Source organism: Mus caroli, unplaced genomic scaffold, assembly GCF_978045245.1.
Source record: "Mus caroli unplaced genomic scaffold, Mus_caroli_1 scaffold_2, whole genome shotgun sequence".
Lineage (NCBI taxonomy): Eukaryota > Metazoa > Chordata > Mammalia > Rodentia > Muridae > Mus > Mus caroli.
Window position 1 is genome coordinate 27,740,919 of NW_028227257.1, and position 22,995 is coordinate 27,763,913.

The 22,995-nt window shown below is 50.1% G+C and overlaps 1 protein-coding gene across 1 annotated transcript in view; it reads right to left on the minus strand.

Annotated features, from left to right (window-relative positions):
• The window catches only part of Angpt4 (angiopoietin 4), a 32,984-nt gene that overhangs the window by 7,582 nt on the left and 2,407 nt on the right, over positions 1-22,995 (minus strand). Inside the window, exons 2-6 of the mRNA XM_021156720.2 lie at positions 11,117-11,272; positions 9,480-9,601; positions 7,023-7,261; positions 3,205-3,320; positions 978-1,079 (exon numbers count right to left, since the gene is read on the minus strand). Of these exons, the coding sequence (XP_021012379.1) occupies positions 978-1,079; positions 3,205-3,320; positions 7,023-7,261; positions 9,480-9,601; positions 11,117-11,272 (735 nt within the window). The remainder of the gene's footprint in view (positions 1-977; positions 1,080-3,204; positions 3,321-7,022; positions 7,262-9,479; positions 9,602-11,116; positions 11,273-22,995) is intronic.

The window sequence follows — 22,995 nt, forward strand, 5'->3', positions numbered from 1 at the left end:
CCAAGTGTGATGGTATAGCCCCATAATCTCGGCATTGTGAAGGTGGAGGCAGGAGGATCAGAAGTTGAAGGTCATCTTCTGCTACAAAGAGTGTTTGAGGTCAACTTGCAGCACATGAAATCCAGAAGATGAGGCACAGAAATTTGTCTTGCAGACATGTTTCAGATGTATAGAAAGATGAGGAAATTTGAAGAGCCTGGTGGCTCATGCCAGCACTCGAGAGGCAGAGGAAGGTGGATCTCTGTGAGTTCTAGACCACACTTGTCTACATGGGACAGCCAGTGCTATATAGATGGACACTGTCTTGAACAAACAAAAACCACCAACAAACAATGAAGAAATTATTTTGAACCATATAGTCAGGGATGATGAGGTTTTTTTGTTTTTTTGGTTTTTTTTTTTTTTTTGCTTTATTCTTTGCATTGTGTGTGTGTGTGTGTTCAGTTCAGAGGTCAGTGCCAGGTGTCACTACTCAGTTGTGACACCTTTGCGTCTGAGATAGGCTCTCTCACTAGCCTGGAGCTTAGAATTCACCAAGGCTGGTTAGTCTTTGAGCTCCAGGGATCTGTGTGTCCCTCTTTGGTGCCCCAGATCTGGAACCACAGATACATGCCACCCTTCTCAGCCTTCTTATGTGGGTTCTGGGGATCATACTTAGGTTCCCGTGTTCACAGAGCAAGCATTTCATCTACTGAAATTCCTGCCCAGTCACTCCTTTGGATTCTTTTAAAAAATTATCAACATGCATGTGTTAATTTTTCAAATATTAAAACAAATATCAAATTTCATTCTTAGGACACATGAAGAATGTCAAAGGGGGCTCAGTTTGAGGCCAGGTCTGGAAAAGCAAGCGAGCCTGGGCAGTTGGCTTTAGGTGAGCTCTGCTTTCCTTGGGGGAGAGCTAGGGCTTTCCAGTCTCCACCCCAGCACAAGCCTGCAGAGGCTCTGGGCTAGGAGCCCTCTGGACAGAACATTACCTCTTTGTATTCCTCCCAGGTCCTCTGGAAATTTACACTTCCATCCTCCCGGTGCTGGATGAGGGTCCAGCCACCTCCATCAGTCTCCATGTCACAGAACACCTGGGGGGAGGTGGAACAACACAGCCTGAAGCTCTTGGAGGGGCTACAAGCCAAGTCTCGGGCAGCCTAAATGTACCTTGGCTGAACTCTGTCCTCTAGCAACAGAGAACCGGAGGTGAAGGGCATCAGGAAAGTACAGATGCAGACTCCCCGCCCACTGTCATCACTGTTCAAGGAGGCCAGTGAGTTATGCCCTCTCAGAGCCTTCTCCCCATTTACAGAGTAGGGATGTTTATACTGCAAAACCCAACGTTATTGTGAGAATTTCAGAATAGAGGCTGACACACGCAAGCTCTTCTCATTTGCTATTAATTAGTGCAGGGGTGCAGCCAGGGTCGAAGCTCACATCAGACACCTGACAGAAACAACTTGAGGGAGGGAGGACTTATTTTGCTCATGGCTTAAGAGCATTTCAGTTGCTTGGCATTCTGCACTGGGACAAAATATTATGGTGGCATGAGTATGAGTGTGTATGTATGTATGTATGTATGTGTGTGTGTATGAGTGTATATGTATGTATATGATGTGTATGTCTGTGAGTGTGTGAATGTGTGTATGTATGTATTTATGTATGTGTGTATATGTATGTATGTGATGTGTATGTATTTATGTGGGTATGAGTGTATATGTATTTGTGTGATGTGTGCAGTGTATATGTGTGTGATGTTTATGTATGTGAATGTGTGTATGTGAGTGGGACCGTGAAAGGTAGCTTGGTCCACGGTAGAGCTAAGGCTTGAAGTCTCTGAAACCCTGAAGGGACAGTAGGCGCTTCGCCTGTTCTTGGGCATCAGGCCCCTGACACTAGCTGCAGCATCCCCCCCAATAGGTTTGTGGCTATCAGTCACATAAGGGCAATGCCCCAAACCCCTCCACATGTAGAAGATGTGACCTGTGGTCATATAGGTTCAAGACAGATCTCCATTTTAATGAGGTACCTAAAGGCCTGGAGGGCTTAGCCAATAAGCTTTTCTTCCCAGACACTCCTCCCTGCAAAAGGTATTTAACCTCAGGCCCACCCGAGAAGTGGGTATGGTTTTATACATCTACTTTCTGTCATGACAATAAATGACTTAAAACCATGGGGTCTGCCTCTTTTCATTAGGATCTGCAGTGGGGAGCCATGGAGAAGGCCTTTGGCTATAGAGCTGCCATCTAGTCTCCTGTAGAAGGCCTCTCTGTGCTCCCAGCCATGGCTGCCCCCAAGCCTGCAGCTGCCTTCAAGCCAAGGACTCCCCTGCAGAACCAGCTCGAGCTCCCCCTCCCCCCACGTGTGTTCCCCCTGGCCCTGGGCTAGAACCAGCCCTCGGGCCCCCACTCTGTTCTCAGGTCTTCCATGTCTTCCAGCTCCGCCTGGATGTCTAAGAGCCCGAGAACCAGATGGCCTCAGCCTCTTTGCAGGCCTGGGGACCCCCAAACCAGTTCTAGCCACAGACTGTGCTTCCCCACCTCTGGAGCAGTATCCTGGGGCTTCTCTACAGCCCAACACCCACCCAGCCTGGGGTAAGTGTGGTCAAGGTCAACTCCCATGTCCAAGTGGCCAAGCCCTGTGGCAGAGCAGATGCGGGACCCATAACCCTACGTGTGTGTGTGTATTGGCATAGGAATGTTTGCTCCCATTCTGTCTGAAACCTGCCTCAAACCTTGCTCATGACACTTGCACTTCCCCTGACCCCCTATCACTTGGGAAGTGTCAAACTCAGAGCAACCTTGGAGCCTCTCATGGGATGGTGGCACCCCATTAGGCCATCACCAGCTTCACAGACCCAACTCCTGCTTCTCCTGGACTGTGTGTGAATGAAATAACCTGCTTTGGCAAAGACAAATAGGTGTGCCCAGGACCATCGCTCACAAGAATGGCTGCCATCTTTACCAGCATCGAACAGTTTCCTTCTGCCTAGAAGCTTGTTTCTGGAGAAGAAGGTACCCAAGGGTAGACTGCTGGCTCTGTGAGCTTCGGCCTCATCCCTTCCTTAGAAACCTGCCTGGTGAGAGTTTCCAAAAACAGGGCTCCCTCCTCCTCTGGGCTCTCTGATGGTGGATAAAGCCTAGTGTTGATGGGGTAGGGTGCGAGGGAGGGTGTGTCAGGAAGCCCCCAGTTCAGCAATATCTCAAAACCTCTGACCTTGAGAGGCGTTGTCATGTTGGTCTCATAGATGGTATAGACACCGCTGGTATTAACCCCGGAGCGCTTGATCTCTGCACAATCCTGGAACACTGGCTTAGGTGTCTTTAAGGAAACTGCAACAGGACAAAGCGAATGTCAGCTGGGAGGCCAGGCAGGCATGGCATTACACATCCATGATGCCAACAACTCTATAGCAGAGGTAGGAAGATCTTGAATTCACGACCTACCTGGACCATAAGAAAATAAAGGAAGAATGGGAAGAGAGAGAGAGAGAGAGAGAGAGAGAGAGAGAGAGAGAGAGAAGAAAGCATCTGCAGGAAGTTAGCAGTGTAGTGTATGAGACAGGAGGTTGGACCCAACTAAAATGTGAATGTGTTAATGTGTAGATGAAAATGTGAATGAGAATGTAAATTTGTATGAATGTATATGTGCCTGTGCATATCTGCCTGTATAACTCATCTTAATTCTCTTCCTGTCCTTCCTCTCTGGTTCATAAAGAGTTAACCATCCTAGCCAGAGAGGCTTCTGGCTGCCTGGACAGAGAAGAGAGCAATAGCGATTAAGTTTTTACTTAATTCCCTACTGCTAGGCAACTGGTGTTAGTTGCCAAGCCAGTGGTTTTTAACATAGAATAAGTAATTAGGTTTTTAGGATTTTTTTTTAAATTAGTTTTATTACATTCTTTTTCTTTTTTTTAAAATATTTTTTATTAGGTATTTTCTTCATTTACATTTCAAATGCTATCCCAAAAGTACCCCATACCTCTCCCCCCACACTCCCATACCCACCCACTCCCACTTCTTGGACCTGGTGTTCCCCTGTTTTTTTTTTTTTTTTTAGAAGTTATCAGTGAGCATTCAGTATAGTTAGAGAGCTAGAAGGCCAGAGATCATCAGTCTTTAAAGCTACCTCTAAGTCAGATGCTGTGTTCTGCTTCAAACCATTCCAGGCCAGGCTGGCTCCCGGGAAAATGTCAAAACAGGCAATCCAGAGCTGGGCTGCTAGGCTCCAGCACATGGAGACACTTCCCAGGTCCCAGGGCAGAAACTGAAGCTCGGGATGAGGACTGACCCAAGGACTTCCAGCCTTCCCTTCCTGGAGTATCTTTCAGAGGGGACCTGGGCTTTCTTGTGACCCTCTGATATACTGGATCTCCTGCAGCCCCAGTTAGAGACCCCTCATCCTGTCCTCCTAGAAGCTGACCACTGGCCTTCAAGGGCCCATATACATTTCCTAAGCAAGGTGTTCTTGAGACTAGGAGACTGGAATCTTCCATGACTCCAATAGATACAGGGAGTTAAAAATCCTGTCTAGCCTGCTTAGTATGCTTGGCATGGGATTTTACTAAAACCCAACCTTTCTGAGAGGCAGGTACCTAAAGATGGAGCTCAAATAGTGGAGGAATGGTTATTAATACAACAAATAAACAAACAAACAACCCAACAGGATGCTACTAGGGATGAGACTTCCTGCTTGGGCCTTACACCTGGATGGTGGCTCCCAGATCCTGGCACTGGAAGACATGTTTGAAGGGGGTTGCTCCATATCACAAATGAAGTGTCTAGAATGTTTCCTGGGCAGGAGTCTCTAGTGGCAGCATAGCAGCAGTCCTCAGATCCCTACAGCCACAGGGAAAGAGAGGCCAGCAAATTCGAGTAACATTATGGCTTAGAGGTAAACAGAGGCAGGTTACACTGTACTTAACGAACCAGGGCAGGGCTGGGAGCTGGCCTGGGGTTTCTTTCTAGCTACTCTCTCTGTCTACAGCCCATTTCCTCAGTGAACAATAGCAACAGCCATAACAGTCCAATAAAGATGCTTTTACCTGGGACTATTGTGATGGAGGGTTTCCTGGGAGCCAGGTTCTGTTGGGAGCATCTTGGGCTCAGGAAAAAGGATTCAGGGGACAGCATTAAAAATACAACTGGACCGATATAGGCAATGAAGTGGTGCAGTGGAATGTGTGTCCTGGATCCTCATCTATCCAGTTCCCCCCACCTCTGCTTACTCCACAGGCTAACCCTTCTCCTCTCCACCCTTCCCTGGGATTGAATGTCTCATTTGAGCACAGGGAGGCTGGGCAAATGGACCACTGTATGTACGCTGCTTTTACACAGTGCACAACTGAGCCTGTGTCCCTATTCTCACTGCATGACTGCAGAGTAGCCATGCTGGCTGTTCACTGGGCTTCAGCATGCCCTGTCCCACCCTCTGCTCAATCGAATTCATCAGTCTTCATGGGTTTTCCATCTGTTAACAGGGGGCAAGAACAACTACCAAAAGTCTTTTCCTGGTGCCAGTCAGGCAAGTGTTTGGACAGAGAGTGATCCATCAGGTTTTTGACACAACCTCCCACTGTACTTAGGGAACAGTCATTCAGCCTCAGAGGGAGGAGACAGGGGAGCTATGGACCTGCAAGGAGAGGCCTCAGCCCAGGTCCTGTCCTTGCCTGTGAGAGACTCACACACACATGGGACTCATTCAGATTGTCTCGCTGCCAGGGCTGTGCACAAGCCTGTAATGGCTTCTGGTCACTGCGTATCCTGCGGCTTAGAAGGCATCTACCTCCCCCACTCATGGCTTCCCTAGCCTGCTGGACTTAGGGTGAACTCATGGAGGGCTCCTCTGCACCAGTTCCCTATAGGCCTGGAACCCCTTCACCTGATTGAAGCTGGGTAGCTTACAGAAGGCCCAGCCTCCCCCAAGGTGGTTGCAGATTGTTCTACAGCAGGAGCCCCTTTGGTTTCTCACTCACAAAGCTACCCTCCACCCGATACCAGTCTGTGCTTCCTAAAAGAGATCCTATCCCATCCAGCCTCTCTTGCGCCCCCTGCTGGCCTTTTGTTGAAGTGCCCTCTTCGCGGCTCATCCCCTTAGCATGCTGAGCCATGGAAGCTGAAGGCAGAAAGCTAAGTAAGCCTGTCTGGCAGACAGTGAGCCCTTTCCTTCTCCTTCCCACTGAGACCCGACAAACAGTAAGGAATTTGGAAGGGGACAGGAACCATGGCAGCTGTGTGCTGCTGAGTGTCTGCCTCTCAAGCCCCTTCTTGGCACACAGTGGGTGCTCAATAAACGCTTGGTGGTTAAGTAGCTGCAGATAGAACCAGGAGTGCCAAAGAGGCTGTGCATGGGTCTCTTTTCTATGGTAGGCTGGGGATGCCACATTTCTTCCCACTTCCATGTGGCTCTGTAAGCCTTGCAGGAACATCAAGGAGGGAGGTCCAGGCACTTGTGTCCAACTCTCCCATTCTTTGGGGGAAACAGGCCCAGGGAGATGTGTAGCAAGCTAAGCTGAATAAATAACTGGGTATGGCAGCACATGCCTTTAATCTGAGCACTTGGAAGACAAAGGCAGGTATGACTCTGAGTTTGAGGCCAGTCCACTCTACATAACAAGTTCCAGGTTAGAACTATATGGTAAGACCTGTTTTTGTTTGTTTATTTGTTTGTTTATTTGTTTGTTTTTGTTTTTTGAAAAAAAAAAAAGAGATGCGACACAGACTTGTTAGTGTAGGCTGTGGTCGCCTGTGTTGTTATCGCAACCTCCAATCAACAGATAGGGAAACTGAGGCCAGGTGTAGAACAGAGGCATGGCTAAGATCTCCCAGGAGACGAGGGCAGAGTCTGAGTTGGATACTGCTAGGGGCTGCTGTGGCCAGTATAATCACTGCTCATTGAGTTTCTCTGTTGCAAATGGTAGGAGAGCGCCTCTCCCACAATGGGTCCCTGGACCGCAATGGCTAAGGAGGCTACACAAGGTCTCTCTTCCATCTTTGGCTCTCCACCCCAGCCCATGCTTACTCCCTCCTGCTCACCCGGATGCTGGTCCTGGGCTACAATCCGTACCAGGCGCTGTACTAACTCCGTCAGTTGCTGCTGCTGCTGCTGCAGGGAGCTGGAATTGCTGCTGAGAGCGTGCAGATTGTGCTTCAGGTTAGCCAGGGTCCCAGTCTGATGGCCCAGGAGACTCTGCAGTTGTTCCCTCTTCTCTTGGAGGCTGTTAAGCTGGGCCTGATGTTGTGCTTCCAATGCCTGCAGCCTGGTCTCCAGGGCCCTGCCAGGTGGACACATAGGGGTGAGCCTACGGTCTCCACTCCGAGCATTCACCTCCCCCCAGCTTCGGTGGGTGGGGCTGAGTATGACAGTTGCACATACTGTGCAGAGGCTCAAAGACTCTCAGTGTCTGGCTCAGGGTCACACAGTCTGTTAGTCTGTGTCCACTGTAGCTCAGATCAAGGGGTGGGGGGAGTGGGGGCAGACTATGGAGTCACATGAATAGAAGTGTGCAAAGGGATGAGGTCAGGATGGAAGGACCCAGCAACAAGCCAGGAGCCAGGGGCACAAGCCCAGAAGGGATGTTGTTTGACCTTGTGTGTCCCACCCCAAAGGAGATAGTCTCTATGGAGTGTGGGCATGATACTGCTTATACGTGAGAAAGGAGAAGCATTATAGATGCCCAACAGCCAGGACTGGTGGGTCTGTTCTGTTGTGGTGTTCCCAGGACTGTGCTATAGCCATGGGGGAAGGGGATGAAGGCACTGACAAAGAGTTAGGAAGGGGAGGTGGGGACCCACCCACAGAGCCTCTGGTGGAACCTCAAATGTGGGAGACAAAAGAAGAGAGGAAAAAGAGAGGAATGCAAGGCAGTATGGGGGTGCTGGGGACAGACAGATGTGAAAAGATGCTATGTGTCTCAGTGTGGGCAAGTGGAAGGAAGGAGAACCCTGGCTGGGATGGACTTTTATGGAAATAGAACACGTACAGGAGACAGGCTTGCACTTGCGGTGTTTTCTTTATCTGCTTGCAATACTAGGGGTGTGACACAGGCAAGTGTTCTGAGTGCCTTTATACCACACAGCTGTATTGGGGAAATGAGCACATGGTGTATTCTGGTATAAAAAGCAGAGAGTGATTAAGAAAAGAAAGCTTTCCACTCAGCCCCTCCTCTTCAGGCTTTTTTTTTTTTTTTTTTTTTGGTCTGTGGGAGAAGAAACGTGGAAGCACTGGGCAGTGGTGGCGCACACCTTTAATCCCAGCACTTGGGTGGCAGAGGCAGGTGGATTTCTGAGTTCGAGGCCAGCCTGGTCTACAGAGTGAGTTCCAGGACAGCCAGGGCTAATCAGAGAAACCCTGTCTGGAAAAACCAAAACCCAATGCAACCCCCAAAACCCAAACAGATAAACAAACAAAACAAAACAAACAATCAAACAAACATGGAAGCACTGGTAGATTAGTACAAAGCCAGAAATGACCTTAATGTTCATTGACTAGGGCCTGAGAAATAGACACTGGGGAACTCTGGGAAGCTGGAGAAAGGATCAAATTGAGTGGTCACACACTGCAATTGGAGTGGACAATTGCAGAAACAAGCTGTGGGCCTTGGCGTCAGATTTCCCTGCCTTGTCTCTACCCCAGGGCTGTTTTTGTTTGTTTGTTTGTTTTGTTTTGTTTTTTGTTTCCCCCCAGGTGTCCCCAGAGCTTACTTGTAGAGAACACCAGACTGACCATGAGGCCAGATGCTGGGAACCGCTTTCTTCGGGAAGGGTTACTTCAGGCTTGTGTGCTTACAGTTACAGAAACCAGTTAAAGTTCACAATGTGGAGAGCAGAGTGTGAAAATCGTATCTTAATAAAGTAACAAGAATTAAAAGCGGAAAGAGAGACGGGTGTGGTGGCACAAACCTATCATCCCAGTACCAGAGGCTGAGGCAGGAGGATAGAAAGTTTAAAGCCAGCTGAGTTACATAGAAAGAACCTGTCTCAAGCAGAACAGAACTGACAAACTGAGTCCCCCCCCCCAAGGCCAACAAAAAACCTCCAAATAAGGGGCAATATGTATGTACATGCGTGTGTGTGCATATATGTGTGTGTGCGTATGCATGTATACTTGTATGCATGTGTGTGCATGCATGTGAGTGTTCATGCGTACTTCTGTGCATGTGTGTATGTGTGTGTGCATGGGTATGTATGTGTGCATGCATGCATGTGTGTGTGTTCATGTGCATGCATGCATACACTACAAAAAGAAGAAAAGTGGGAAGGAGAAAGACGAAAAGTAAAATACGTGGCCTCTGTCGATACCGAATGCTGGGAGCCAGGCCTGGAGCTGCCTTGTTTGGACTTGGAGCCTGATTCTAATCCTTATCTAGCTCTAACTTCACCTCAACTGTGTCCCCAGTCCTCGCTCCATCTTACGGTGTCCTTCACCCAGGCCCATCCCGACACTTGGCAGGTCCAGTCTCTCTCTGCAGCTCTAGTCCTGTTCTGGCTTACCTGTTGCGACCCTGCAGCCGCTGCAGCTCACGGCTCTGCATCAGCATCTGCCTCTCCAGCTTGTTGGTGGACAGTGAGTTCTCCAGCATTTGGGTCTTCATGTGCAATGTCTGGTTTAGGACCTGTCCCAATAAGCAGGAGGTTTGTGGGGATGTGTGCTATGTATACCCAAGGGTCTGCCACTCTTGAAACTTGCCAATCAATTGCCATGGTCTAAAGCTATTAGTTTCCATGGTTATTAGCTTACTATCTTTCATAGGTCCTACATGACTTAGCTGGCTTCTAATTTGTCCTTCCTCACTACCACATTTGCACATCAGTATTAATCTCTTGGCTGTTGGGGTCCAGACCTCACATACAATCCATCAGCCCTATCTTCCAAATGACCCCTAACAGTCCCTTCCCTCCAAGGCCATATGGAATCTGGGCCCCTCCTAGCTAGCTTCAGCTGTCAACTTGACAGCCCAGAGTTATCTGAGAGAGTCCCAGTTAGGAGAATGTTTCTATAAGATTGACCTGTGGGTATGACTGTGGGGCATTTTCTTGGTTGTTGATACGGGAGGGCTTAGCCCTCTGTAAGTGATGCTACTCCTGGTCCTGAGTTATATAAGAAAGCAAAGTGAGCAAGCCATGGAGAGCAAGCCAGTGTGCAGCATTCCTCCATGGCTCCTGCCTCTGTTCATGCTTGAGTGCCTGCCTTGACTTCCTTTAGCAATGGACTGTTACTTGAACGGATAAGTTAAAAAAAAAAAACAGCCCTTGCCTCCCTAGATTTCCTTTAGTCATGGCATTTATCACAGTAACAGAATGCCAACTAGCTTCACTGTCTGCTGACTCTAGTCCAGTGTCCTGCGCTGGCCTCACAGGGCTCCCTGTTTCTGCCTTATGCACTTCACCCCTTTCCTATAGCAACAGTCTGAGGGAGGCAGCCTTTCATGCTGTGGCCCCTTTATTCTTCCTTTGCACAAAATCCGTCTGTGGAAATCTGATCCTCACTAGGCCCATGACTCAGTTACTCTCTACTGTCTCCTTACACTTCCATGTCCTTGGAGAAGCCAGGAGGCTCGACCTTCCCCTGTCCCCACCCCTGAGCATTTATGCTTGCTGCTCTCCCTGTCTGGTGTGCTCTTCCTAGCAGCTTGGCTCATGTCCTAGCAACACTGTGTCCCAGTGTCCTTTTGACCTTGCTGTCTGGACTCATTGCCTCCCATTCTGCCCGTGGACCCAGCAACATACCCTTCTTTCTCTCTGAGAGCCAGGTCCCTGCCATGGTCACTGAGTGACATACAGGGGTTGTGTGTCCCACTTGCCTTCTTGGTGAGTTCCAGGGCAATAGGGTACCTTGATTGATTTGCTTACTGCACTGAACTGGAGCCAGGGTTTGGCAGAGTGTCTGGCGCACAGGAGGCATCGTTCCTTCCTTGTCCCCCACTCCTGCTCTCCCTCTTGGCCTCCCTGCTTGGCCTGCTGCTTGGATGGTCTCTTTATCACCCAGTTCTCCCAGTGCACTCTAACCCCTGGTGCAGGGGCTTTGTCAGTGATGCCTCTGCCCAGTGCCCCGACCTCACCAGGACAGTGACAGGAAAAGATGGGAAGCCTGGGGGATCGGCCTGGCCTTCTGATGGCTCTCCTGTTACCTGTGCCTCCACAGCAGTCAGCTTGTGGGTCTGAGCCTTGGTCTGGTTCATGAGGCTGGCACCCAGGGCCAGCATGGTAGTGGTCTGGTTCTGGATTGTGTCCTGCTGGGCCTGCACCAGGTGTGACCTCAAGTTCACCTTGATGGACTGCTCCAGCTGTAGGGGAACAGAAGGCTACAGTGAAATGGCAGGGGCTGGGGGATGAAGCCTCCTGTGGCTCCTTCCCATGAAGCTCCATGACAGACCACAGATCAGCAGCTAGAGTTGGATACCTGGCTGAGAATGTACCACGTCAGGCCACTGATCCCCTCTCCTAGGGTTCTCTCACTGGCCTCTCTCTTTTCATTCTTGCTCCAAACAGCCTGTCCCCGGCTGGATAGCCAGAGGATCCCATTGAAACTAGGTAAGCCCTCTTTTGCTCTGTGCTAACCCTGAGTTCCCAATCGCACAAGAAAAGCTGAAAATATTGACTTGTAGTGTCCTCTATGGCTAGCCCACTCCTCCCTTCATCATTCCACTCCAGAGGCCACACCCCCACACCTCCCTCCTATACAAGCACACACCCATCTTAGGGCCTTTGACCATGCTATACCCCAGTACTCTCTCCAGAACATTCTCCCCACCTACATGGCTCACTCCCTTGTGTCTGTTCACTGGTCTCACACACTTTTCATTCCCTGGGTTTATGCCACACATCTCTTTTTATCTCTCTTACTCTCCAGAGTGTCGACTACATGAAGCCAGGGATGCAATCTTGCTTAGTATTTCATCTCTACATCTAGCACAGCACCAGGTATTCAGGGGGAGCTCAATAACTGTGTTCAAGGAATTGATGGGGAGAGGGGAGCAACAACGATCAGAGTGTAGCCCTCATGCCCTGCCTTCTCCCCTAGGGGAGTGCTAGCCTGTGGCGGGGTTGGGGGGTGGGCTCATATCTTTCCCTTATACAGGTTTCCAGGTCTGTCTGCCAAGTTGAACTTTCTCTTAGCCTTGCTGTCTGCCAAACAGGGCTGTGCTCACAGCATCCAAGTGCCCTGGACCCCATGAGCTGGCTTCCTTCCTTTGGCAGGGCTATGTTCTTCCTGAGAACCCATGGCACTCCTCTCCTTGGAAGCCAAGAGAAAGCTGGAGAGGTGGACAGTGAGTTCTCAGGCTCAGCCACCCCTTTGCTGCTCTTGGCTGCACACACTGCTTGGATCCCCCTCCTCTGTCTCTCAGGCCATAAGGTTCACTGGAGCCATTCAAAGGGGTCCTTGGAAGGTCAAGGCTCTCAGGGAGGGGTGCATGGCTGGAGGTCATGCTCACTCAGGCTAATTCTTCCTTCGTTTTCCCCCCTCCTCTGTCCACCCATCTTTTCCTGCCATGAGGACTTTGGAAGGTGTGTGCCCCATTGCCAAGTCCCAGTGATGCACTAGAAGAGTGCAGGGATTGCCCACAGGGCCCATGAATCAGCCTCAGTTGGGAGCTGGTTAGAAAGGTGGCTTTCCAGAGCTGGCCCAGCACTACTGAATGTGGAACCAGGGGAGAGGCAGCTGCGTGTTCTTTAATACACCTCCAGCTAAAATCAGCTCCAAGTGGGGCGCACAAGGAAGATGGATGTACCAGTGTGGAGCTTCTTCAGGCCTCTGTGCATCACCCTCCTTCTTCCTCTGCATCATCCCTGGGCCTAACCCTTCCTTGCAGCTCCTGGAGAATCTGTACTCACAAATACATCTAGAAACTAGGACCCCATCCCTGCAGCTGCCTCCCAGTTTCTCTATTCCCAGAGTGTTGGTCCTCATTTCTATCTGTTGCAGATGGGTCTGTGTCCCCCTTACTGACTAACTGGCCTCATGGCTTCTGGGGGATTCTCCTCTCTCCGTCTCCCATCCTGCAGGAATGCTGGGATTACAGATGTGTGCGACCTGCATCTTGCTTTCTGTGGGTTCTAGGGATCCAAACGCAGGCCCTTATGCTTGTGTGGCTGGTGCTCTATCCACAGACTAGTCATTTTGTTATGATCTCCTTGACCTTATAGTTCATATGGACCTATCGCCAGCATAGCTGCTGGACATACGCCCAAACGTGCCCTCTTCCTACAACCCGGGCACCACTGAAACCTCCCTCTTGTGGTCCAGTCTTGGTCTCTTTGGCTTCTTGTTCCTTCTTTCCCTAGGTCAGAGGTCCTCAATAGGAGATCAGAGGGTCTGTGAAGAGCTCCCAGGAGTCCATGACATTGAGTGAGTGCAAGATGACATTGAACATGGATTTGTGATGGCAATTTGTCATTTCCACTCTAGCTTGGGCCACAAAGAAGCAGAGGTGGCCCCAGCAGGCCCCAGGACTGTGTGGTAGAGAGGAATTCTGAATACGTTACATCCCCAGCATGCTGTCTACAGAACCTTTTGTTTTGTTTTGTTTTTCTCACTCAGTGTGACTATGGAATTATGGGAGTTACCAACCCACCACTGGATGAGGGATGAGGGATGAGGGATGAGGCAACAATTTCACTCAGTTTAGTCTTTAATATTTGGATTATGACTGCAGAATTATTAGATGTTGTTCTAAAGGCCTTGACTTTAGTTTTTCTTTTGTGTGTGTTTGTGTGGCCTTTTGAGACAGGGCCTTGCTCTATAGCCCAGTGTTTAAGAAACTGGTCTTGAACTTGCAACAATCCTTCTGCTTTAGCCTCCTGTTAGGGTCATGGGCATGTGCCACCATACCTAGTTGATGTTATGTGTTTCTAAGAAAATCCATTGGCTTTCTCTGGGGCTAGATGCTGAAAGACCCAGTGCTCCAAACACCCCAGAGTGCTGCCTGTGTGCTTTGGCTACTCTGGGGACCTCCGTAGCTCATGAATTACCATTCCCTATGAGAAATTCTTCCTGGACATCCATGCATATCTGCACAGGTTTCAAACAGGCACCTCTAAAATCGAATATGAGGAGGTACACCTGTAATTTTAGCACTTGGGGGTAGACAAGAGGATAAGTAATTTAAGGGTATCCTCAGCTACATAGTGAATTCAAGGCCAGCCTGGGCTACATGATTCCCTGTCTCAGAACAATCCACTAGCCTCTCCAGTGCCCAGCACAGGACTGGGAGCTCTGCTTCCCTCCATGTCTCTGCTTTCATTTTGTTCACCTCAGTGAGTGTCCCTCCCTTCCTGAAGTCCCAAATCCAGGCCCTAACCTTGACTCTGTTCACCCAACATGTCCTGCTATTAAGTCTGTCTCCTGAGATCCCAGCAAGAGCTTCCAGTCTGTTTGCCTCTTCCCTCAGCTCCCCAGGGATGCTACTGAGTGGCTGTTAGGGCCCACCAGTGGCTAGGGTGCAGCAGACACTGCTGGGTCTGCATTAGATTCTTCTGCTCAGCAGGAGCCTTCTGGAACACGGATTAGATGTAGACTCCAGGGCCCCAAGATTCTACTTAGACAGTCAGAAGCAAGTTCATCCCTGAGTAGAGAATTTTCTAGACACCTCTCCACACTTCAGAGTGAAGGTCATTTCTAACCAGGGTAGGTTCCAAGTTATAATCCACATATATGAACCCCAAGGTTCTAATGAGCCTCCCCCATCCTACAGGATTCAGGGTGACTTAGGGCCCTCTTGAGTGAGTAGGATTCTCTAAAAGCAGCCTCACTGCTTTTCCCTAGTGGCCTGTGGCTGTAAGTAGAAGGGTGGGGCATAGGCCATCCACAGCTGGATCCTATTACCAGATCTGTTAGCCCACCCACTGGCCTGAGCCCTCAGCAGATAATCCCAGCCAGATGGCCTGGTTCAGCCAGGCTGAGGTTCTGGATACCAACACCAAGGCTAGACAGGCGCCTGGGGACGTTCCCAGGCTGAGGCATCAGCCAATGGCCATGGAAAGGAATCCACTTGAGAAAATGACGCAGGCAGATCTGCTATTATTTGGACATCAGACCGTCAGTGCCTTTTCTAGCACCTTGGAGCAGCATAGACTCATAATCTGAGCCAGCAGCATACATACCGAGCCCCAGCCTGTGCTTCGCCTTGGCCCTGGGCTCGAGGTCCAACTCTGTTGCATTCCAGTGTGAGTTCTGGAAGGATTCTGCAGGCTCCTGGGCATCATTGAACAAATATGTTCTATGGGGGCAATAAGCACAACTGTGTCGGGAAGAGGGCATGGAGAGAGGAGAACAAAGAAAATCTCTCACCAGGCAGAGAATAAGGATGAAAGGAAAGATGCAGACCCGGGTGGGGGTGTGGCTTCGGTGGCTGAGCGGTCCAAGCGAGCCTGTTTTGTTCCTGTGTTATCTATATAAATGGATCTTAATTGGAAAATAGCTGAATAGCTGAGCTCCAGTCACCCTGTAGGCTCCAGTCTGCCGTGAGAAGGAACAGATGAGCTCTTAGTGTGCCCAGTCACAGTGACAGGTTTCCAAAGTGAAAAACACAGACTTGGTGTCTGCAAATGTGGGATTCTACCAAGGGGACCTTTTAGTAAGTCATAACTGACCTTCATCAGGCCTGTGGTGGGTGTGTGTGACTTCAAAGGGACATGGGAATGTTTAGGGATGTTGACATTGCCCTATGTCATAAAATGGGAGTACGTGGATTTTCCTATATGTGAATTATGTCTCAATAAGAAGAAACTTGCCAGCACAAGATTCTAGAAAATGTCCCAGATAAATATGTATTATAATTTGAACCGTTTTCTTACACCAGTGTGGGACCTTGGGTTTCTGGCACACCCACTGAGGCACACTTGCTATGTGCCAGTTCTGTTCTCGGTATAGGGAGTCGGGGATGAGCAGAGTTGACAAGTATTCTGATTCCAGGGCTCTGACTAGATCCATGAGTGAACCCGCAGTAGTGATGCGGACAAACCATGGACAAACCAGGCAGGAAGAACAATTGGGGCAAGCTGGCCAGGGTCATCTGAGCTGAAAGGCTGAGACCCCAACCATTGAAAGAAAGCCAGGAGGGAGGTATTTCAGGTTGAGGGAAAGCAAGAAGAAAGGCCCCCGAGGGAGACGGGAGGGTGCAAGGATTGGAGGCTTGCAACAGCCGTATGTTCCTTGTGTCTTTTCTGGGGGAAAGGTTCATGAGGCTCAGGATTCAGATAAGCAACTGTTTACTGTCAGTGCCTTGGATCAGTGGTAGCCACCATCTCAGCTTCTATCCCCAGGAATTCTGAGAGCACAGTGGAGGTGACTGGGTAAAACAGCTCTGTATGGTTATGTAACCAGTGAGCAACAAACCCTAGGATGTACATGTTTCAGGTCTCCTCCTAGCAATGCTGTCTTACAGCTTGGCTGAACCTCTTCACTGCATTTTTACAGAGATGTTCCAGAGGCCTGTGAGTGAACACAGACCATGACCAAAGCACCACCAATAGTGCAAACTCAGTCGGGTCATGGTAGGGATCCACTCCTGTCATGGCATGGTCCTACTTCTGTGGAAAGATGCTGGTGATGTATTCTGTGTGTGCACAGATGGCGGGCATGGATGGCAAGCTGCTGGACACAGTGACTGGTCTTAGGGAGGAGTGACAATGGGGAGATGACATCTCAAATAAGTTTGGATTTAAAAGCACAACAAAAGGCCAGAAAGATGGCAGAGGAGGGTAAGGAGCTTGCAGACAAGCCTGATGACCTAAGTCTAATCCCAGGAACCAAGCCTTGCACATTAACCTCTGACCTTGGTGTGTGTGTGGTGGTGGTGGTGGTGGTGGTGGTGGTGGTGGTGTGTGTGTGTGTATATGTGTGTGTATAATATATATGATATGTCAGGGTCTCATGTTTTAGACACCCATCTCCTTTTGTCTCTACCTCCCAAGTGCTAGGATTACAGGCATGCACCATATTTAGGCTATAACTTTAACTTTTTTTGAAGGCAAGGAGCCAAGAAGAATGATGTGAACAGCAAGCTTCCCACCCCTGCCCAGCTGCAGTTCCCTCTGCTGTGGTCACTGGGAGAGAGCCCCCCCTCTCCACTGTGGCCTTCTCCACAGCTAAGCCTGCTTACACCCCCTGCTACAAGCTCACTCAGCACGACCTTCCCCAGGGGAATGGCTGGGTTACAGGAATGCTGTACCAGGTCACACTTCGGCAAGGTCCCCTGGACTAACGCCACTGGGCGGCACTGAGCAAAAGGAACACTTCATTCTGGAATCTGCTTGAAGTTTTCACCGCCCCCCCCCCCCAACGCCCTCTCCTCCCTCCCCCCCGGAGCCAACAGTTCCAGCACACTGAACATGGACGGTGAGGATTGCCAACATACAGACAGGATTCTTCTGATATCAAGATGTTTTCAAATAAAGAAGTCAAAATATCGACGAGTCATGCTTGAGGTTTACACACACATGGCCTTTCTCTCTTTTCCCTACTGCAAACCTGCAATTTGTTAGGAATCTTACTGTCAAAGGAATGTCTTACTCCTTTGTCAACCCTGTGACCCAAGCCTTTATCTTACAAGTTTTTTTCCCATCTAAGGCATCCCTAGGACTACCCTGCAACCCTACGTACTTAAAAAGGAAAAGAAGCGGAAAAAAATTTCTTGAGACCCTAGAGCCATCAAAAATTGAAAAGGTGGTTTCTGCTGAGACACTCGGTGAGACCTTGCGTATCCACAGTTGGGAGCGCCTTGTCCTTTCCCACAGTATCTCTTGCTACTAACCCCACCGTCAACATTGCTTTTAAGAGGAAAATCCAACTCTGCTTCAAACCAGCTCATTTATCAGTGAAGCCAAGAATCTACACAGAACTCAGACAGTCTCTGGCCTTGTTTGTGCTCCCCAACCTCAGAGTCTGATCTAGAAAGAGCACTCACCATCCTCCCTGCGAGCTCCAGTGCGAGGCCCTTCTCTAACCGAGTCCCCAGCAGCCCAGGGGGAAAGGATGACTGCTCCACTTAGCAACTGAGTAAGCCAGTAAATGCGGCTGTTAATCAGAGGGCAGCCAAGGCAGACCCGGAAGATGGCATTCAGGACATGAGAGTGGGGTCAGGTACAGGGTCCTGGAGGAGGTTGATGTGATCGTGTGTGGTAGAGGCTGTACAGCCCACAGGCAGGGTTTGGGCCTGACAGACTTGCATTTCCTGCTCGGAGGAGACAGGAAGAGTATGCATCCCAGAACAAGGTTCAGAATAGCTTTTTTGGTGCTGGGAGGAAGGAGCAGAGGCAGGAGCATGACGGTCTTGGTGAAACGTTGCCTTTTTAGCTGGAGGCCTCGTCTCTCTGTGTTTTCATGTATTTGAGCCATTTCAGCAAACATTTAAAGTGCCCAAAGGAAACCAAGGAAACACCAAGCTGGCACTGATGGGGAGGACTACGAAGGCTTTATGTGTCAGATAGCAAGCTGAGCATCCTAGCAAAGATGCTGGCCAGGAGCAGACTATGCCAGGTGGATGGATGCTGCTGGCTTCCCTCCTGTCCTCCTCTCCCTCTGAGATAAAGACATCCCTCTGAAGAGCTTCCTGAGGAAGGCGCTCAGAAATGGTCTTCCGTCTGTCACCCCTGCACAGTGGTCCTGCGGTGTGCTATTGACCTGTAGAGGCTGGGTTAGGGTCAGGAGGAGGGGTCCACAAAGCTCTGCTGTTCTCACCTCCTGAGGGAGGTGGCTGCGATTTCAACTTCAAGGGTTGTGAAGTATCTCTATCTGGAGACCCCACCAGATATTTGCAGGTTTCATTTTACCTTGTCTTTACTTGAGGAAATTCTTTTTTGTTTTGTTTTGTTTGTTTGTTTGTTTGCTTTTTTCGAGACAGGGTTTCTCTGTATAGTTCTGGCTGTCCTGGAACTCACTTTGTAGACCAGGCTGGCCTCAAACTCAGAAATCTGCCTGCCTCTGCCTCCTGAGTGCTGGGATTAAAGGTGTGCGCCACCACTGCCCTCGAGGAAATTCTTAATGAGGAAACTGAAGCTTGGGGCTGTGTGTGTGTTAAAAAAAAAAAAAAACAGACAAAGAGGTTCCTGTGCAAGTGGAGAGACTGGAGCTGACCTGTGTGCCTGACTCCAGTGTCGATTCCCTGCCTCTCCTTGCCCTGTCCACGGATCAATCTTTTTGCATTTCCTCCAGTGATAGAAAACTGAGGTCCAGAGAGGCCAAGTGATTGTGAAGACAGAGATGGTAAGCATTCAGAAGCTACCTCTGTGGCCTGGCTAAGTTTGGGGTGTCTCGCTGGGACCCCCCATGCAGAGGTTCTGCACCCCCTGGCTTTTAAGCTTCCACAACTCAGAGAAATTGGTCTTGGTACTTAAAGCATGGCTCTCATCGTGACCTTACACTCCCTGGTCATGTGATCGTGGACGAGTCACCCATCTCCTCATCACTGACCACCTCGTCATCTAAGGCCACCATGAGAATTAATTGCTAAAATTGATACAAAGTACAGAGCACAATCTGTGTGCCCAGTGAACGCCAACCATAATGTCCCTGTCCTGATCCTTCGGTTACGCCGGGAGGCAGGGAGCATGGAGACGTTCAATTCCAAGAGAAACCATCCATGAAGAGGACCTCCCCCACTGTCCCACTGCTGGCCGGTGCACCCTGGGGATGTGCTCCTCACCACAGCTGCATGTGCCGCAGGCACTGGGTGGCCCTTAAGGCCAACACAGATATACTCCAGGGCCACTCTGAAGTTGAAATAACTGAATGTGGCTGAGGTTGAGGGGTCAAATGTTACAGAGAGAGTACAGCTCATCGATGTGTCTGGGGCTTGCATTTCCTGCTCTGAGGGAGACAGAGAGGATGTGCATCCTAGCCTGGGCACTCTAGACACTGGAGGAGAGAGCTCGACACACATGGCCCTGGCCCACAGACTGACTAGCCAAGCCACATGAACAAATAAACCTGTCCCTCTGGGGCAAGTGGTCTTCGGTGGCCACTATTGCTGCTGCTGCTGCTTCCAGTTGAATATCAGCCAGTTGCTCATCCCCAAGCCAGGACTTCTGGAACAGCAGTTTTTAAGCCCTTCTTGGAAATATCATCTCATTCCTTTGAGAAGCAGAGGCCACTTGCTCCACCCCATCCCCCGCACTGACTGCCCAGAAAGCCAGTGGAGAGGTTAGGAAATCAACCCCAAGCTATTCCATTCGGCAACTGAGATTTATTTCTTGTGGCAACTGAGATTTATTTCTTGTTTGCATAACCGAAGGCTGAAAATGCCAAGAATTTACAGGCAGCCTGGGGAGGCCAGGGCTGCTGAGAGCCCCTGTCAGCCTGGGAGGGTCTCAGGGGGGCCAGGACCCTACACTAGGCTCCTGCTGAATGCCTTCCTAACCCTTGGCCTGCAGGCCAGGCCACCGGGCTGAGGGACCTACTGTTCTGTTTGCTGCCAGGAGCCTGACCGTCAGTGGAGGCTGACTCCTTCCCAGAGCGGCTGTGGACAGAAGGGCAGAGTGACCCCAGCTTAGCAGCCTGGCTGGGGGAGAGGGGATACACTGGTCTTGGGGTCCTGGGTCCAAGGTCTACAGATTGGACAACTGGGGAGGTAGAGGCAGGAGAGGTGGCTTAAGGACTTTGAGGAGAGCCCCTGAATGAGACAAGAAGAGTTAGAGAAGAGAAGAGGCACTGGGAGACAAACAGACAGACAGCAGACAGCAGACAGAGACAGAGAGAGGCCAGAGAGACAGAGAGACAAAGAGAAACAAAGAGAAAAAGAGGGTAGCTAGCTATCTTTGTTGTTCTTCTGTCTTATAGCTGCTGTCCCAACTAAAGGATCCTGATCACTCCAGGAGGTCTCTGGCTAACCACTGGACCACACTGCTCAACAGGAACCCCTTTCACTAGTTGCCTGTGCCTGCCCCCTCATCTCTCTTGGCCACAGTAGTTTACCCAGCTGGGGGCCTGATCACTGATGTCCACAGTAGGCATGAGTCACTGAACTTTCTAGGAGAGAGGAGTGAGTGGGGAGGAGAGTGGGATAAAGAAGGGCAAAGGGGGGGTGCAAGGAGGAAGAGGGGGAGAAGAAAGATGAGATTGTAGCTAACACGTGAGTGTGGATGACCCAAGCAGCCACATCTCGGGAAAGTGTGACTTAGAGGAGTCCCAGCTTCCACAGTTAGGAGATGGCATATACAGCTGGAGGGAGAATGGCTGCCTTCTGCCTCAGTTTCCTCACAGGTACACGGTAGGAACAAGCAGGGAGCTAAAAGCATGGAGTAACTGCAGGCTGCTGGAGCTCACAGCAGGGGGCAGGGATTGTCCTCCCTAACCCCGTGCAGCTTCAAAGAAATGGACCTTGTGGTTAGAGAGCTTGGATAGGCTTATGGTGGTGGTTGAAGTGATGAAGATGTGCTCAGGGAATGTTTTCAAACTCTTTCAAAATGAAAAAAAAATCAAAGAGGAGACTGAGTTTCAGTAGTTCTGAGGCATGCCAGATAGGAACAGGAGCTTAAAGAGAGTCCCACTGCATCCATAGGCAGCACAGCATCCCTTGCCTGGGATGAGGTGTGTTCAGGGGGTGAGAATTTGTGTGGGATGATCTTTGTGTGTGTGTGAGTGTACTTGTATGTGCATGTATGTGTGTGTGTGTGTGAGTGTTTTCATGTTTGTGTATGTGTGTGTGTGCATGAGTGTGTGTGTGTGTATGTGTGTATTCAAAGCCAGGAGTTACACATCTCAACTGGGAGGCAGTGAAAGACTCACACCTTCAGGACTTCCATCTGTTTGCAAGAGGACCCTGGAGCAAACAATCTGCACACACCGACACCACAGTGAAAAGGGAGGGTTCGATGGAAGCTTCAGGGTCAGAGTGTTCCCGCTCCAGGCTCTGCTGCTTCTCAAGGAGGTTACGTATTCAAGCCAAGTGGTTTCTAGATCTGTGCAGGTCCGTACGTCTTATCTGTGGCAGTCTCTACAGGTGCGGGATCACCAGGCATGAATGCTGAGGGGCATAAAAGATTGTGCTCAACCAAGAGGCCCCTTACCCTGAGGATGGCAAGACTGCCTTCCAGAGACTGGAATCTACTGAGAATCTGGCATGGATGGGTGACATCCCTTGCCCCAAGGGATATCTCACTGCCCTTTGGCCCATGTGATTAAGAGGGACCATGAATGAGTTCAGAGTTGGAATGACTCCGGTGTGAACTGCACTGAGAAGCTACAAACCCATCACCCCCCCAGCCTCTGCGCCCGTGGAGAGTTGCTCCATGCCGGTGTGATTCATACTCCCGGGACATGCAGTGAAAGGAGCCTGAGGGTCTCAGTAGTCCCAGCAACACCTGATCTTCTGTCAGATGAGGGAACAGGCTTGCTCATCCACAGCCACATGAAAAATCTGGCTCACCAATGTGAGGTCAGGCTGGAGGACTGTCCCATCATTGCTCAGCCAGCCCCACAGGACTCCCTGGATTATCAGCCTAGGTGGGTGACACCCAGGTACGATCCTGTGCCATAGAAAGTGTTGGGGCAGGTGACTTTCTGTCTCAAAGATCGTCAAGTCAAATTCTGTTGTTGACTCAACTGTTTCCCAAACACCAGGACTGGGCGATTCAAAGGACACGAGGGTGGGACTTGGGGTAGGGAACTAGGAGGAAGTAAAGGCAGTGTCCAGAGGAGAGGTGGCAAGTCCAGAGCCAGTGAGCACAGAGAAGTGCACAGCTGGTCCAGGTGGGGCTATGAGAGATGGACTGGGTGCAGGAAGAGTGCTTCTGGGAAAACCCAAGAAGAAGATGCTGAATGCTAACATTGTCCCGAGTCTAGGAAGATGAGCTGAGTTGTGGTCATAGGATTTGGAACCTGGGAGGAAGAGGAGGCAGAGTATGGGCTATAGACACTGCCATCTTTGTGAGCACAGGGGATGCCTGGGAATGATTAGACGTGGAGGAGATGAGCAGCAGAGAGAGAAAAGTTGACGTGGGAAGGGGGAGCTGAGGAGGCTGAGGGCCCTTATTCTGTCTGAGCCTGAGCAAGATCTAGGCACTGGGAAAC